This window comes from Salvelinus alpinus, chromosome 9 (assembly GCF_045679555.1).
Source record: "Salvelinus alpinus chromosome 9, SLU_Salpinus.1, whole genome shotgun sequence".
Classification (NCBI taxonomy): Eukaryota; Metazoa; Chordata; class Actinopteri; order Salmoniformes; family Salmonidae; genus Salvelinus; species Salvelinus alpinus.
In genome coordinates, this window is record NC_092094.1 from 24,192,737 (window position 1) to 24,211,617 (window position 18,881).

The 18,881-nt window shown below is 41.0% G+C and overlaps 1 protein-coding gene across 1 annotated transcript; it reads right to left on the reverse strand.

Moving 5' to 3' along the window:
- Positions 1 to 1,659: 1,659 nt before the first annotated feature.
- LOC139584518 (ammonium transporter Rh type C 1-like) lies at positions 1,660 to 18,178 on the reverse strand. The gene is made up of 11 exons (XM_071416480.1): positions 17,909 to 18,178; positions 8,718 to 8,910; positions 6,512 to 6,662; positions 5,096 to 5,243; positions 4,837 to 5,003; positions 4,549 to 4,686; positions 4,212 to 4,348; positions 3,826 to 3,950; positions 3,484 to 3,557; positions 3,005 to 3,072; positions 1,660 to 2,315 (listed from the first exon to the last, which is right to left on the reverse strand). The coding sequence occupies exons 1-11, from the start codon at positions 18,129 to 18,131 to the stop codon at positions 2,276 to 2,278; spliced, it is 1,464 nt and encodes a 487-aa protein (XP_071272581.1). The 5' UTR covers positions 18,132 to 18,178; the 3' UTR covers positions 1,660 to 2,275.
- Between the last annotated feature and the right edge of the window lie 703 nt (positions 18,179 to 18,881).

Genomic DNA, 18,881 nt, shown 5'->3' on the forward strand with positions numbered 1-18,881 from the left:
GTATTAGGTTTTGTTGTGGAATTTGTGAGATATTAGGTTTTGTTGTGGAATTGTTAGATATTACCTGTTACATACTGCAGCACTGTCGGATCTAGAAGCATAACATAAGCATAAGATATTACAGTTTTTAATTTCCCGTTGGTATGATATACGTGCTTGTAGTTTGTTGTCTTTTGTTTGGATTGCTCCATGTGAGCAATAAGCATGTGTATGTTCCATTAGCACAAAAAGCTTATTTCTCTCAAATGTAGTGCACAAATTTGTTTACGTCCCTGTTAGTGAGCATTTCTCCTCTGCCAAGATAATCCATTCACCTAACAGGTGTGACATATCAAGAAGCTGATTAAACAGCATGATCATTACACAGGTGCACCTTTTGGTGGGGACAAAAAACGGCCACTCTAAAATGTGCAGTTTTGTCAAACAACACATTGCCACAGATTTGAGGAAGCGTGCAATTGGCATGCTGACTGCAGGAATGTCCACCAGAGCTGTTGCCAGACCATTGAATGTTAATTTCTCTACCATAAGTCATCGTTTTAGAGAATTTGGCAGTACGTCCAACTGGCTTCAAAACCGCAGAGCACTTGTATGGCGTCGTGTGGGCAAGCGGTTTGCTGATGTCAACGTTGTGAACAGAGTGCCCCATGGGGCCGGTGGTGTTATGGTATGGGCAGACATAAGCTACGGACAACTAACACAATTGCATCGGCGTGTACGGCAGCGTGTTCCAATTCCCAGCAATATCCAACAACTTCACACAGCCATTGAAGAGGAGTGGGACAAGATTCCACAGGCCACAATCAACAGCCTGATCAACTCTATGCAAAGGAAATGCGTTGCACTGCATGAGGCAAATGGTGGTCACAACAGATACTGACTGGTTTTCTGATCCACGTCCCTACGTCCCTTTTTAAAGGTATCTGTGCTGCATATCTGTATTCCTAGTCATGTGAAATCCATATATTCGGGCCTGATGCATTTGTTTAAATTGACTGATTTCCTTATAAGAACTGTAAATCAGTAAAATATTTGTAATTGTTGCATGTTGCATTTATATTTTTGTTTAGTATAGTGTAACACTGTTAGACCATTCGCGGGCGGGCTTAGGACCATGTGGACGCCTTAGAGCAGGCTTGAAGGCTGTTGCTTGGCTGGCTGGCTTTAGGACTCTGGAGAGAGGATTGAACAGCTGTAGTGAACAGTGTGACTTCTCTCTCATGGCCGTGATCCATAATACAATGATAATTCAAATAGCCATGCTAGCTTCGCCCTCATTTGTGTGCTAGCAAACGTGCTAGGTAGTGCTAGAATCAACAGCCAATCCAGTAGTGGCTGGAAACTATACTGAGCTTTGATTGGTCAAAATATATCGCAAAGTATTTGCATAAAGTTAAACTTTCCCCGACTTAAATCCCACCCTGTTCACACTCCCTTGCCCATGCATGCTCGCATTGCCCAGCGGTCCATCTGACCACTTTTTTTCCCTCCGTTGAAAATGAATGGGGCTTCCGTTGTTTCATCACACCCATCGTGGATAGTGGATCCAAGCTGTCAGTTGAATGAAGTGCAGAGTTGGAAGGTTTAGGTTTAAAAAAAATATATAATTATAAAGTAATTATCAGCAAAGTCAGTGCTAGTAGAAAAAGACAAGTAAAGTTTTTTTGTGAATTATTGTTTTATTTAAATAGATTAGGGCAGACAAAAATTACCATTTGAAATAGTTATTCAATACATCATAGTTTAAGCCAATTTGCTGATTTCCCATTGCCACCCATGAACGGTTCTTGGTGTCCCCTTGGCCCCCCCTATGAAACACCCCAGCAACAGGACCTAAAAAAAACATAAACAAACAAACAAAACATGGCATACGGTATACCTGTCAAAAAGGACAGAATCTCCAAGAATTCTGATAACTGCAATAATTATTCGAGCACCAGCATCACCGGAGGTGTGGGCTGTATAAAGACATTGTGTACAGTCACATACAGTAGCCTATTTTACAGTTAATATGAATGATTAAGGGTCTGCTTGTGATTTGACATATGCCTGACTGGTGATAAAACATGCCACCATCATTTTTATCTAGCTATTTTATTATTTTCCAATGTGATTTCATTAAAGATAACAAGTATCAGTGTTTCTATGAATTCCATGAACAGAACAGTATAAAGAGTGGTGAAGAGGAGAGGACTGGTTTCTGTCCAGCAGGAGTCAGTGTAGGATAGGACCATTAGTTGAAAGTGTAGGGGGGAGATGACATCAGGCTCTAGCGTCAGTTCTGTCTCCGTTCCAAAGATATATTAGATTCTGTTCTGTAAATGACAAGGTTACATTAAGGTTACAACCTTTGTGTGAAACTGATACAGCCCCTAAACACATATTTAAACATCAACCATCAAATGAAAGTAAATATATAGGCTGCACATCTTCTCCAACGTGGTTTCATCATATCAAGGCCTCAGCCAAACAGTTTATTCATAAATTCCCAGTACACTCTTTCTATTTTTAAAATTGCTTCACTGAAATGGAATAAAAAGTTGTTTCCTGTTATTTTCTATATTGTTTTACATCAAATAGACAGATACCTCCTAAATCCCTTATTCTAAAAGCAGTATCATTGTCATTTTCAGGCCAAGCCCAACAGCTACTGTGTAACTTCAAGGTCACTTTCAGAAAGCACCCGTGCAGAGCTATGGAACACCCCTATCTGGGTAGGTCACTGGGCACACCCACAGCATTTCAAAGGAGGCGATGGTGCCATGCTGTCTCCACTTATTTGAGGCAATATTCACAGTATTGTGTGGGCCCAAACATAGATTGTTTGCACTATCGGAGGCTATACGCTGTATATAGCAGTGGTCTGCTGCCATCTTGATGATACTTGACATAACACATCTTATGAGAACCAAAGCAGTTCTCATACTGTACCATGAGGTGTAAGAAACAAAAACCTTACAATCCAACCTCCATAATCACACAGTTGCACAAATCTGCTACTTACACGGCCTTGTTCCGCATGTGGTTACTGTACTCCACGGTAGGTGGATTGTTCTCTTCATCCTCAGGTAACTGGGGGCAGAAATCATCATCATCATCATATAACATTTTTTTTTTTTTAGAACTTCCAATATCATGTAAAAGAAGAGGTAAACATAGTTTCCACTGCCATTTCCTTCCTCAGCCTCTTCAAACCAAAGCGCATTTAGATATAACAATAAGCAACCCTTATTGGACTGGAGACAAGCTAAATACTGGTATTGGCCATTCCATGTAGGACGTGACAGTATGAGGGAATCACTGTTTTTTAGGTGACAGGGGTGACTAAAACATACACTTTCCTTTAACAATGACATAAATCAGTTAAAATAAAAGGTGTACAATATTACTGAAAAACTAAGAAATCACCTTCAGAAAAATAGCTCCAACATGGCTTCACGGTCTTCGTGCTATTTAGACTAATGGTTTAGTTCAGTATCTCACCTCCCAGTAGATCTCATCATCAAAGCAGCTGTTATCAGGAGCATCCCCCCAGATCGGTAACCTCAGGATACAGCCTGGGGACAAACACAACATCCTCATCTCACCAACATTGAGTACACGACTGAGTACATGTAGAAATTATTCAGATACACCACCCCAGCCAAACAATACTACAATACCACAGTAACTTAGCAGCTATCTTGTAACATGTTCTCATGAAAACACACACACACACACACACACACGCACACGCACACACGCGCACACACGCACACACGCACACACGCACACACGCACACACACACACACACAAACACAACCTAATCGGGACACCACTCTCACCAACAATGATTCCTCCTCCGATTCCAAAGCAGAGGGCAACACAGAGCCCTGCTGCCTGGTGTCCTCCCTGCTGGGTCGGCTTCATATCTTGCCATTCCCCCTTAAAGTCAAACGTGTTTCTCAACCTATTTAAAAAACAACATTGTTACTCTATATCAGTAAGTCTAAGGAAAATATCACATTTAGAAGCGGCAACAACTGAGCAGACATTCTTTTCATTGTCGCAGTATTCTTGTTGCCCATCTTCTGTGCCACTACTGCATGTGTATAATAATTACATCAGATGAGTTCATCACCTTAAAGCTGCCAATTAGGCCTAAAACTGGGGCAGACTGAAATAATAACAGGCCATTCGTTGGGCATACAGTTGTAACCTGTGAACTCACCCCTCCTCGCCATAGACGCCTTCACTGGCGGCTGCAGCAGTGATGGCGCCCACGATGCCCCCTATGACCCCAGGCATGGCGTGGAGGTTGTGGATGCCACACGTGTCATGGATCTTCAGATATTTCTCCATGAATGGCTGAGGGGACAAAGACACATAGCTAGCTATATGACCACTAATCAAATAGGAGTAGCCTAGTCATAAGCCACTAACTAGTCCCAATTATACTAGCGAATAGCCACTATACTCCTTCACTGCATTCAGTAAGCACATTTAGTGAAATGTTGCAGACAGAAAACTCATGAATAAAACTGATGTGACTCCATATTCTACGTTACCGTGATATAAATGTAGCCCAGGGTGGAGACGATGCCACAGCAGAACCCTACAATCAGAGACCCATAAGGCATTAGCATGAACTCCGCTGCCGTTCCCACGGCAACGCCCCCGGCCAGTGTGGCGTTCTGGATGTGAACCTGGAACACAGAAACAAAAGAGTTGGCCAATAGCTTGAGTAGAGATGCAGTACATGATAAAAAGTTAGTAGGTATGATCATAGGAGTTGGCAGGACAGCACAAACAGATCTGGGACTGATCTGACACACCATGTGGGTCCATTACATTACCATGTCCAGCTTGCCGGTCTTCTGGGAGAGACTGGAGATGGCTATGGCGGTGAGGACAGTGGCGGCCAGGGACAGGTAGGTGTTGATGGCTGCTCGATGCTGCCCATCACCGTGGTCCGAGATGGCCGAGTTAAAACTAGGCCAGAACATCCACAGGAACAGGGTTCCTATGGGGCAGGAATGGATCAATTTTGATACAGTTTCACCAATACGAGTATGGCAAATGTGAAAAGTGTCAACCATTATAGTTCAGCCTCACCGATCATGGCAAAGACGTCTGAATTATAGACAGAGCCAATCCGATGCTTGCTCTGGTCCAGGTTGGGCCGGTACAGCATCCACGAGATGGACAGACCATAATAAGCCCCGAATGTGTGGATCACCATGGAGCCACCAGCATCCCTGGCCTATAACGTAGAATGATATCCAGTAAACCAGCCACCTTATTCGTATGTACTCTGAACAAAAATATAAATGCAACATGTAAAGTGTTGGTCCCAGAAAATGTTGGTCCTAGAAAATGTTAATGCGCACAAAAAGCTTATTTCTCTCAAATTTTGTCCACAAATTTGTTTGCATCCCTGTTAGTGAGCATTTGTTCTACCTTACAGGTGTGGCATATCTAAAAGTTGATTCAACAGCATGATCATTACACAGGTGTAGCATTCCTTTAGTCAGCATGACTGCAGGAATGTCCACCAGTGCTGTTGCCAGAATATTGAATACAATTGAATATACATTTCTCTACCATAAGCAGCCTCCAGCATTGTTTTAGAGAATTTTGCAGTACGTCCAACCGACCTCACAACCGCAGACCACGTGTATGGCACCATGTTGGAAAGCGGTTTGCTGATGTCAGGGTTGTGAACAGAGTTCCCCATGGTGACGGTGGGGTTATGGTATGGGCAGGCATAAGCTATGGACAACGAACACAATTGCATTTTATCGATGGCAATTTGAATGCACAGAGACACCGTGACGTCCTGAGGCCCATTGTCATGCCATTCATCCGCCGCAATCACCTGATGTTTCAGCATGATAATGCACAGATCTGTACACAATTCCTGGAAGCTTTAAAGGTCCCAGTTCTTCCATGGCCTGCATACTCACCAGACATGTCACCCATTGAGCATGTTTGGGATGCTCTGGATCGACGTGTATGACAGTGTGTTCCAGTTCCCGCCAATATCCAGCAACTTCGCACAGCCATTAAAAGAGTGGGACAACATTCCACAGGCCACAATCAATAGCCTGATGAACTCTTTGCAAAGGAGATACATCACGCTGCATGATGTCACACCAGATACTGACTGGTTTTCTGATCCACGCCCCTACTTTAATAAAAAAAGTTATCACCAACAAATGCATATCTGTATTCACAGTCATGTGAAATCCATAGATTAGGGCCTAAATAATATATTTAATTTAATTGATTTCCTTTTATGAACTGCTCACCTAAAATCTTTGAAATTGTTGCATGTTGCATTTATAGTTTTGTTCAGTATAGATATCTGCATCTATTCCATTAAGTTTTATTGTAAAGGTAAATGCATTCAATCAATCAAACAAGCACGTACCATGACACAGCATCACTGTGTGCCATTCTTGAGAACCATGTATGCAGGTTTTATGCAGGACTTAATATTAAAGCCTTTATTATTTACTAAAGACTTACATGTATGAGGCTGAGGATGATATACTCCTCCACAGCATACAGAGTGACTCCAAACAGCGTCATCACCATCAACTGGACTGGGCTCACCTTGCCTAGCACCGCCCCGTACGCTATCAGGCAGCTGGCTACACAGAAGTCTGCATTGATCATGCTGAGAAGGACAGAACCAGGGTAAGATTAGAATGTTTACTGGGTCAGTGTCAGCCTGGTTCCAGATATGTTTGTGCTGTATTTTGTAATTTGGTCACTGACTACATTTACATGTGCACAGTGTTCCCGGAAAGTAGCTCATATCCCACTTAACGGCTTATTTGGGATAAACTGTTTACATGCACCTTTGATATCCTGCTCACGAGTATCCCTGTCTCCAGAAATAAACATAATATTCCTAATTGAAGTTCATATGGGTTAAATGGAATAGTAACTTAAATGTGGACACTGACTGTGGGCCTATAACCTCTCACATGTAAAATAATATAATATTAACTCCTGCAGAATTATGCATTTCTTGCAGTGAAATTATACAACAAATATACATTACCAGTGTTAATTATCTTGATTAATAATGCATTCATTCTGTCGATGTATGAAATTATTCTCGTGAACATTTTATTTAGTCTTCTGGGGCAACAAGTTATGATAGAAGAGAAGCTGCATGTATCTAACTATAGTTAACAAACAAATGGCCTACCAAATGCCAGAAATTATAATATGGCCTACCAAATGTCGGAAATTATAAGCAGAAACATATATAAATTTGAGGTGAAAGTAGCCTTAACCGGTTGGCTATATGGTCCAGTAAGGAGTATCAGCAAAATACATTATTATGGAATTATTATGGTGGATGGAACTGTGCAGGTATAGCATACTTTTTTATGTGATTGGTTTGACAATCAGATGAAAACATCATAACACAACAACCATGACATGCTAAACTGAGCTTGCGCAGACCACGAAAAACAACAGTAAAGGGAATAAAGTGTTGACATTCCACAGTATCCCGTCTAAGATCAGCATATCCCAGGCATCTTATCCGGGTTTCTCATAACCGGGATACAAGCTTTTCATGGTTATTGTAAACGGGATATGATGTTAATATGCATCAACTCAAAAACAGAATACTAAAGTATCCCAAATAATAACGGGATATTGGTGAGTCTATGTTTTAAAAGTGTAGCATGACCATGTCATTGTCCCTTTAAAATGGTCACAGAAAATAATGACAATGACTTCATCCTCAAAGGCCAATAGTTTAATAATAATTTAAGAACCTTGTTATTAAATTGCCAGTCCAACATTATGATACAGTATATTGACTTGGTCGATTTGTATCCTTCAGTAGTTTGTTACAAATTAAACCACACACAGAGCTGCACCCCCTCTACGCACAGTATTTCTATGATCTCACATAACCCCCCTAAACACACACACACACACACACACACACACACACACACACACACACACACACACACACACACACACACACACACACACACACACACACACACACACACACACACACACACACACACACACACACACACACACACGTTTGCTTATACGCACACACGTCACACAGACATGCACCCACACATGGAGTATTATCTGTTGATACAATACTTCAACAGTATCATATATGCGTGATTACATGTAGTACTGTGTTTTTGTTTGCCCTCACATTATTGTGTCCACAGACAGTATATCTCACAAGCCAGGAGGATCAACAGTAACAGGTGATACATAAGGGATTTTCAAATGCAGACCGGTTCCTCCACTTCTCTGGCATCACGATAGGTTCTCTCTGGCACTCCCACCATGCACGCATACAGGATTCATTTCCATCCACACATGTTATTCTATAGATTGATTTCAATGATGTAGGCATATGTTTTGCATGACTGACTCATTCACATAGGACTCATTCATAAGGTTATACATAATATGTAAAGTATCTGTCCAATTATAGTCAGTGAATGGTCAGCCAGAAGGGCTTTGTTGGATGGGTTGAGTTTGTTTATGTTAGAAGCTTTTTTATATAAATCCATACAATATTCACTTTCGTCTTTCCAGGTGACCACTGTGGTGACATCACTTTCACCTATCAAATATGACACCAGCATTCACTAATCTCATTAGTCACAAAAGACAGAAGATCCAAAGATACAAGTTTAACGCTGTTAGACCAAAACCGATGGACTCTAACCTCTCCACGCCGATCTTGATCTTGCCGTCCATTGGGTCCAGAGAGTGGAACCATCCCTGCATCAGAAGTGCCCACTGAAGGCCGAAGCCGGCGATGAGGAAGTTGAAGCCAACGGCACCGAAGCTGTAGCGCTTCAGGAAGGTCATGAGGAAACCGAAGCCCACAAAGATCATCACATGGACATCCTGGAAACCTGGGGGAAAAAGAGGGCGAGGCGTGGTGGGTGGGGGAGAGGTAGGGAAGGGTATAAGGTGCAGATCAACACTTAGGGAAATGAGAGGGTCAATTGTAATCAGTTACATATTAATCCTAGTTCTACAAAGAGAATGAATTAGACATGGAAACTAAACTCAGCAAAAAAAGAAACGTCCCTTTTTCAGGACCCTGTCTTTCAAAGATAATTCGTAAAAATCCAAATAACTTCACAGATCTTCATTGTAAAAGATTTAAACACTGTTTCCTATGCTTGTTCAATGAACCATAAACAATTATTGAACATGCACCTGTGGAACGGTCATTAAGACACTAACAGCTTACAGACGATAGGCAACAAGGGTGGCAGGTAGCCTAGTGGTTAGTGTTGGACTATCGAATCCCTGAGCTGACAAGGTAAAAATCTGTCATTCTGACCCTGAACAAGGCAGTTAACCCACTGTTCCTAGGATATCATTGAAAATAAGAATTTGTTATAAACTGACATGCCTAGTTAAAAAAAATGAAGGTCACAGTTATGAAAACTTAGGACACTAAAGAGGCCTTCCTACTGACTCTGAAAAACACCAAAAGGAAGATGCCTTGGGTCCCTGCTCATCTGTGTGAATGTGGCATTAGGACTGCAGATGTGGCCAGGGCAATAAATTGCAATGTCACTACTGTGAGATGCCTAAGACAGTGCTACAGGACAGACAGCTGATTGTCCTTGCAGTGGCCGACCACGTGTAACAACACCTGCACAGGATCGGTACATCTGAACATCACACCTGTGGGACAGGTACAAGATGGCAACAACAACTGCCTGAGTTACACCAGGAATGCACAATCACTCCATCAGTGCTCAGACTGTCTGCAATAGGCTGATCGAGGCTGGACTGAGGGCTTGTAGGCCTGTTGTAAGGCAGGTCCTCACCAGACATCACCAGCAACAATGTCGCCTATGGGCACAAACCCACTGTCGATGGACCAGACAGGACTGGCAAAAAGTCTTCTTCACTGACGAGTCGCGGTTTTGTCTCTCCAGGGGTGATGGTCGGATTCGCGTTTATCGTTGAAGGAATGAGCGTTACACCGAGGCCTGTACTCTGAAGCGGGATTGATCGGAGGTGGAGGATCCGTCATGGTCTGGGGCGGTGTGTCACAGCATCATCAGACAGAGGTTGTTGTCATTGCAGGCAATCTCAACGCTGTGCATTACAGAGAAGACATCCTCCTCCCTCATTTGGTACCCTTCCTGCAGGCACATCCTGACATGACCCTCCAGCATGACAATGCCACCAGCCATACTGCTCGTTATGCGCGTGATTTCCTGCAAGACAGGAATGTCAGTGTTCTGCCATGGCCAGCGAAGAACCCGGATCTCAATCCCAATAAGCACTTCTGGGACCTGTTGAATCGGAGGGTGAGGGCTAGGGCTATTCCCCCTAGAAATGTCCGGGAACTTGCAGGTGCCTTGGTGGAAGAGTGGGGTAACATCTCACAGCAAGGACTGGCAAATCTGGTGCAGTCCATGAGGAGGAGATGCACTGCAGTACTTAATGCAGCTGGTGGCTTCACCAGATACTGACTGTTACTTTTGATTTTGACCCCCCCTTTGTTCAGAGACACATTATTCAATTTCTGTGGTACTTGTTCAGTTTATGTCTCAGTTGTTGAATCTTGCTATGTTCATACACATATTTACACATGTTATGTTTGCTGAAAATAAACGCAGTTGACAGTGAGATGACGTTTCTTTTTATGCTGAGTTTATATGTAGGCTATCCATCCTCTGTGGAAACTATGTAGTAAAATGTCTGATGAGTAAATTTACACTCTCATATGATTTCCCTTCTTCACCTGCTGATTAAATATAGTGCAACAAGACCACTCATGGTCTGAAAAGTTCTCTACTTCTGAGAGATTTAAACAAACATTATTGCAATCACCATGGTCACAACTGTAACCTGTCAACTCCATCTCCCTTATATAGTCAAATAGAATAAGATTTTTGGTTCAAACATGTTCATTTTAATTAGGTTTTACAGTCATAAAGCAACTGAGGAAAACAAAATTGCTATGTAGTATACCACTTGAATAAAGAAGAAAAATATGCAATTTGTCAACTTTATAAAACAATACACTCTGTCAGAGTGCTGAAAGATCCAGTAGAATAGTTATTTTTTCTTGGGGAAAGTTAAATAAACAAATGTCCATGTTTTACAAATATGTGTAATTAACTTTTATTTTTAGAGACAAGAATATGTCTGTTTTGAGTACAGTTGAAGTTAGAAGTTTACATACACTTATGTTGGAGTCATTAAAACTAGTTTTTCAACCAATCCACAAATTTCTTGTTAACACACTATACCTTTGGCAAGTCGGTTAGGACATCTACTTTGTGCATGACACAAGTCATTTTTCCAACAATTGTTTACAAATAGATTATTTCACTTATAATTCACTGTAAAAAAGAAATCAGCCAAGACCTCAGGAAAAAAATTGTGGACCTCCACAAGTCTGGTTTTCCTTGGAAGCAATTTCCAAACGCCTGAAGGTACCACGTTCATCTGTACAAACAATAGTATGCAAGTATAAACACCATGGGACCAAGCAGTCATCATACTGCTCAGGAAGGAGACGCGTTCTGTCTCCTAGAGATTATTTGTTGCGAAAAGTGCAAATCAATCCCAGAACAACAGCAAAGGACCTTGTGAAGATGCTGGAGGAAACAGGTACAAAAGTATCTATATCCACAGTGAAACGAGTCCTATATCGACATAACCTGAAAGGCCACTCAGCAAGGAAGAAGTAACTGCTCCAAAACCGCCATAAAAAAGCCAGACTACGGTTTGCAACTGCACATGGGGACAAAGATCGCAATTTTTGGAGAAATGTCCTCTGGTCTGATGAAACAAAAATAGAACTGTTTGGCCATAATGACCATCGTTATGTTTGGAGTAAAAAGGGGGAGGCTTGCAAGCCAAAGAACACCATCCCAACCGGGAAGCACGGGGGTGGCAGCATCATGTTGTGGGGGTGCTTTGCTGCAGGAGGGACTGGTGCACTTCACAATAGAAATTGCATCATGAGGGAGGACAATTATGTGGATATATTGAAGCAACATCTCAAGACATCAGTCAGGAAGTTAAAGCTTGGTCGCAAATGGGTCTTCCAAATGGACAATGACCCCAAGCATACTTCCAAAGTTGTGGCAAAATGGCTTAAGGACAACAAAGTCAAGGTATTGGAGTGGCCATCACAATGCCCTGACCTCAATCCCATAGACAATTTGTGGGCAGCACTGAAAAAGTGTGTGCGAGCAAGGAGGCCTACATACCTGACTCAGTTACACCAGCTCTGTCAGGAGGAATGGGCTAAAATTCACCCAACTTATTGTGGGAAGCTTGTGGAAGGCCACCCGAAACGTTTGACCCAAGTTAAACAATTTAAAGGCAATGCTACCAAATACTAATTGAGTGTATCTAAACTTCTGACCCACTGGGAATGTGAGAAAAGCTGAGCCACTGGGAATGTGATAAAAATAAAAGGTGAAATAAATCATTCTCTCTACTATTATTCTGACATTTCACATTCTTAAAGTAAAGTGGTGATCCTAACTTCTCACAGGGAATTTTTACTAGGATTAAATGTCAGGAATTTTGAAACACTGAGTTTAAGTGTATTTGGCTAAGGTGTATGTAATCTTCCAACTTCAACTGTATCTATTGTCAACTCCGTCAGTGGCTTGTCAGCTTTGTCACAGATTGCTAACCCCCTTAACATCAATTTGTTTTGGTAATATTCAGAAAAATATGTTAACCATGTTAACCAATATATGTTTACACTATTGAAGTATTTGCTGTACTAGACATAAAGGATCATATTTCCTTAATACATCTTGTTTTACGTTCTGAATCTAGAAAAACATGCCAAAGTAAAACAAAACAAAAATATGTTTGGAGATTTGTATTTCATATTTGAATAATCTAATGTTAGAATGAAACAATCAAGGCCTTTAAACACTTGTTGAACAATAAATGTAAAAACGAAATTCCTCTGATGGAGTTGACATAAATCCAGTTACAGTAGGAGTATTTCATGAAAAAACATTTTTTATTAGGAGGTTGTTCCTTTACATGGTGTGATAGCTGATACTTTGGTCTATATACAGTACCAGTAAAAAGTTTGGACACACCTACTACATTGTAGAATAATGAAATACTATGAAAATAACACATATGGAATCATGTAGTAACCAAAAAAACTGTTAAACAAATCAGGAGTTCCCACATATGCTAAGTACTTGTTGGCTGCTTTTCATTAACTCTGCGGTCCAACTCATCCTTAACCATCTCAATTGGGTTGAGTTTGGGTGATTGTGGAGGCCAGGTCATCTGATGCAGCACTCCATCACTCTCCTTCTTGGTCAAATAGCCCTTACACAGGCTGGAGGTGTGTTGGGTCATTGTCCTGTTGAAAACAAATGATAGTCCCACTAAGCGCAAACCGGATGGGATGGCGTTTCGCTGCAGAATGCTGTGGTAGCCATGCTGGTTAAGTGTGCCTTGAATTCTAAATAAATCACAGACAGTGTCACCAGCAAAGCACCCCCACACCATCACACCTCCTCCTCCATGCTTCACGGTGTGAACCACACATGCAGAGATAATCCATTTACCTACTCTGCGTATCACAAAGATACAGCGGTTTGGACTCATCAGACAAAAGGACAGATTTCCACCGGTCTAATGTCCATTACTCGTGTTTCTTGGCCCAAGTACGTTTCTTCTTATTGGTGTCCTTTAGTAGTGGTTTCTTTTCAGCAATGCAACCATGAAGGACTGATTCACGCAGTCTCATCTGAATAGTTGATGTTGACATGTGTCTGTAACTTGAAATCTGTGAAGCATTTATTTGGGCTGCAATCTGAGGTGGAGTTAACTCTAATGAACTTATTCTCTGCAGCAGAGGTAACTCTGGGTCTTCCTTTCCTGTGGCGGTCCTCATGAGAGCCAGTTTCATCATAGTGCTTGATGTTTTTTTGCGACTGCACTTGAAGTTCTTGAAATGTTCAGCATTGACTGACCTTCATGTCTTAAAGTAATGATGGACTGTCGTTTCTCTTTGGTCATTTGAGCTATTCTTGCCATAATATGGACTTGGTATTTTACCAAATAAGGCTATCTTCTGTATACCACCCCTACCTTGTCACAACACAACTGATTGGCTCAAACGCATTAAGAAGGAAAGAAATTCCACAAATAAACTTTTAACAAAGCACTCCTGTTAATTGAAATGCATTCCAGGTGACTACCTCATGAAGCTGGTTGAGAGAATGCCAAGAGTGTGCAAAGCTGTCATCAAGGCAAAGGGTGGCTACTCAAATATAAAATATATTTTGATTTGTTTAACATATTTTTGGTTACTGGATGTGTTATTTCATAGTTTTGATGTCTAAACTATTATTCTACAATGTAGAAAATAGTAAAAATAAAGAAAAACCCTTGAATGAGTTGATGTGTCCAAACCTTTGACTGGTACTGTATATATTTCTAATGCTGTTATTATTAAGAAAAATAATTGTGATTGTCCGGTCTTTCAAAAAACCCTGTTTCACAACATGGCGTGTGAGAGAGTGAGGGTGACATGGGGGATAATGGAAAGGTCAAGAGTGAAAATTATGCAAACATGGTTCAAGGACATCTCTGTTTTACTAACTGTGTAGATACAGTATACACAAATAACCTCATAGATACCCATAGTACGAGTAGAAAGCTGTTTACAATGAAGTTTTGGTTTCTGTCCATACTGGAAGCCCCATATTTACAATGTGTACATCCCTCATGCAAAATCATCGAGGGCTCAACTAGAACGTACCATACCGAAACTCAAGATTAAGCATCTTGGGATACTCACATTGCAGTTCTACAATGTTCAAAAGGAAAACATGACCATTCTCAAGGGCATAGACACAATATACAGACTAAAACATAGAAGGTGATGTACGGAGGCCATACATAAACATATACAGTATGTATAAATAATGTACAGGTAAAAAGGGATCCAAAACATTACTGTGAACTTGGTAGACGCAAATACTCAATTTGACATTTTTTACAAGAAAACAAATTAAAATCAAATCAAATTATATTAGTCACATGCGCCGAATACAACAGGTGTAGACCTTACAGTGAAATGCTTACTTACGAGCCCCTAACCAACAATGCAGTTTAAAAAAATACAGATAAGAATAAGAGATAAAAGTAACAAGCAATTAAAGAGCAGCAGTGAAATAACAATAGCGAGACTATACAGGGGGGTACAGATATAGAGTCAATGTGCGGGGGCACCGGTTATTTGAGGAAGTATGTATATGTAGGTAGAGTTATTAAAGTGACTATGCATAGATGACAACAGAGAGTAGCAGTGGTATAAAGAGGGGGTGAGGGGGGCAGTGCAAATAGAGCAGAGAGAACAGTCTATGACTAGGGTAGCTGGAGTCTTTGACAATTTTTAGGGCTTTCCTCTGACACCGCCTGGTATAGAGGTCCTGGATGGCAGAAAGCTTGGCCCCAGTGATGTACTGGGCCGTTCGCACTACCCTCTGTAGTGTCGGAGGCCGAGCAGTTGCCATACCAGGCAGTGATGCAACCAGTCAGGATGCTCTCGATGGTGCAGCTGTAGAACCTTTTGAGGGTCTGAGGACCCATGCCAAATCTTTTCAGTCTCCTGAGGGGGAATAGGTTTTGTCGTGCCCTCTTCACGACTGTCTTGGTGTTAGGACCATGATAGTTTGTTGGTGATGTGGACACCAAGGAACTTGAAGCTCTCAACCTGCGCAACTGCAGCCCCGTCGATGAGAATGGGAACGTGCTCTGTCCTCTTTTTCATGTAGTTCACAATCATCTCCTTTGTCTTGATCACGTTGAGGGAGAGGTTGTTGTCCTCCCTTTAGGCTGTCTCATCGTTGTCTGTTGTGTCATCGGCAAATTTAATGATGGTGTTGGAGTCGTGCCTGGCCATGCAGTCATGAGTGAACAGAGAGTACAGGAGGGGACTGAGCATGCACCAGCCTTCACTGACTTCAAAATTCAGTCATCATCCAAGTGAATGTATTTATTTTTATTTAACCTTTATTTAACTAGGCAAGTCAGTTAAGAACACATTATTATTTACAATGATGGCCTTGGAACAGTGGGTTAACTGACTTGTTCAGGGGCAGAACAACAGATTTTTACATTGTCAGCTCAGGGATTCGATCTGGCAACCTTTCGGTTACTGGCCCAACGCTCTAACCACTAGGATACATGCCGCCCGAAAATAATCATATGGCCAACAGAAATTACTCTTGGCTACATCCACAGGACACACCAGTATGAATAAATACTAGCATTAACAAGCCAGTATCATTTTCAAGATGAGCAGCCATAACTGTCTGGTGCATTCCAGAGGACTACAGGTCGCATTCGCACTGTGAAACATTAGTTACTCAAATAAAAAGTGTACACAACAGTCTAATATACTACCACAGATGTAGGATCTTAATTTGAGGTAGTTTGCTAGAGCAGGAAAATAATCCTGCAGCAACAGAAAATGTGAATTATGTGGATTATAATCAAATTGACCTTTTTGTAGGGTTTGATACATTTTTTGTAAGGGAAAATCAAGTCAAAATTACAAGTGGAAATGTAGCCTAGCAGTTACCAAAAGGTTGCTGGCTCAAATACATGAGACGACAAGGAGAAAAATTGATGTGTACTTGAGCAAGGCATTTAACCCTAATTTGCTCCAGGGGCGCTGTACTACTATGGCTAACCCTGTCAACAACCATTTCACTGCACCTATCTGGTGTATGTAACAATAATTTTTGTTCTTCTTAAATACACTGCAAGTTTTAAATGTCCTGCATTTCAGGAAAGTTCCCCTGCAACAGGGTGATCAAATTAAAATCCTACATGTTACCCACTCTTATATAATATCAGGTTAACAAATACAGCATCTATTTGTACCAGACAAACAATATGGCCCTTGAAGAAAATTCCCTGCCTTGTTCAGATTGTTCACATACTGACTTCAGAGATCAAATGACCTACTCCTCGATCTCATGCTTGATTGGTCTCTATACAACAGACTGTGACAGCAAAATCATTTATCACCTGACATCCAACACCCTATAAGAGATGGTCCTGCGTTAGGACTGACACCCACACCTGTACTGAGCTAAATTCAACCACACCCTCATAATTCTATAACAGGTGAAATAAGATTCTATACAACGAATTGAACTGAAGCTAAACAACACACATACACCCATGCACAGACAACACACACATGTAACACACACACGCACCGCCTTGATGTTCATTATTAATCTTGTAATTCTAGCCATTTCATATGATATAAGCATCCTGGAGTCTGCAGATGCACCTGTTGTGAGAGGGTGTGGGAGATAATGAACTTTAGGAAGGAGGGACAAGCCCACTGGAAATATATTGTACACCTGTGTGTATATGTGGCAGATCATTGAAAGTTAGTATGACATTCCTGGAAAATACCAAAAAATTCTACCTCTTGGGTAATAGACCTATTATAATCTATATTTTTCACAACTATTACATGACATGTTATTGCTGAACAAAAGTTTAATTTAATCATTTTATGCAATGTTCAACTATAATGTTCAAGTTCTGGTCATTGCCATGCAAGTACAAATAAGCATATGGAATTGCGAAGCATCAGCTCTCATAAGCTTATGTGTTCAATAATTTTCTTAATGTGACAATAAAAAGTGATAATTTGTGGAAAAGGACTACCCTAATAGCCTACGTTTCTAAATAAAACAACCAAATTGGCAAAGTTTTGTTGAGAATATATAGAATTATTTTATTTCAGAAATGTTTGGTTGGTGAAATAAAATCAAAATAATAAACCAATATAAAAAGAAAACATAAATCAAAATTGAAAAGCAAAAGAGCAGGTCATTTTGGGTCACTTACTTGGATATCTGAAATAGAAGTCGTTCTCAATGTTACTGGATATGTTATTAGAAGTTTTATGCTCTATCCAATGTGCATCCGATTCCTCGTTATAACGGATAAAAATGCCGAATAAGATGATCATGGCAATTTGCCATACGAAACACACTGCTGGAAGACTAATTCGGACATTGGTATTTTTCGGCCGGTCACAGCATTGCCTGAAGCTTTGTATACAACCCATTGTGTTATCGTGACAATGGTCCAGTTGCCTTTGGTGCCTAATGGAGAAAGACGGCAGATATTATATACAGTAGAGTGTAAGCGATGACAGAAGTTCTAGGTGGCCCCGTAGGGTGTTGGCAGGGGTGTGTCTGCTTCGCTTGGAATCTTCTGAGTCACCTCCTGCCCTCCCGAAGTAGCATTGAATTAAATTTCTCACGTGATCTTGTAGATTATTTTCAAGTCATCACAATAGACTGCATAAAATGTATACACACTAAGAGTCCTGTTCTAGTCTCCTCTCCTACATAATCAGTAAGGAAAAGATTGGACAGATTTTAATAATGTTGCTATGACAATACTCTCACCATAGGCCATAATATATCCATGACTCTCAACTACACAGTTCTTTCACATCAGTGATTCTACACAGTTTTGTCAGTTTGTCATACAGTATAAGGAAAAGCAATTGAAGATGATGTAGAATAGAATAAAATAGAATTACATTAAATAACATAGGGCCCACTGCACACATCACAATTCCCCCTTGCCCCTGGGTGACCAGGTAATATTTGTTGCTGTCATTAGAATTTGTTTGCTGTCATTAGAACAAAGTGGGGGCAATGACACCGGGGCAGTCAGGCAGGAGCCTAGCCTGCACTTCTGCAGGTCTGCACACCATACACATATGTCCTACATACACATAAAATAATCCTGAACTCCCTGACCATAATATTTTTATTTTAAGTGTTTACAATAGCATAAAACATGT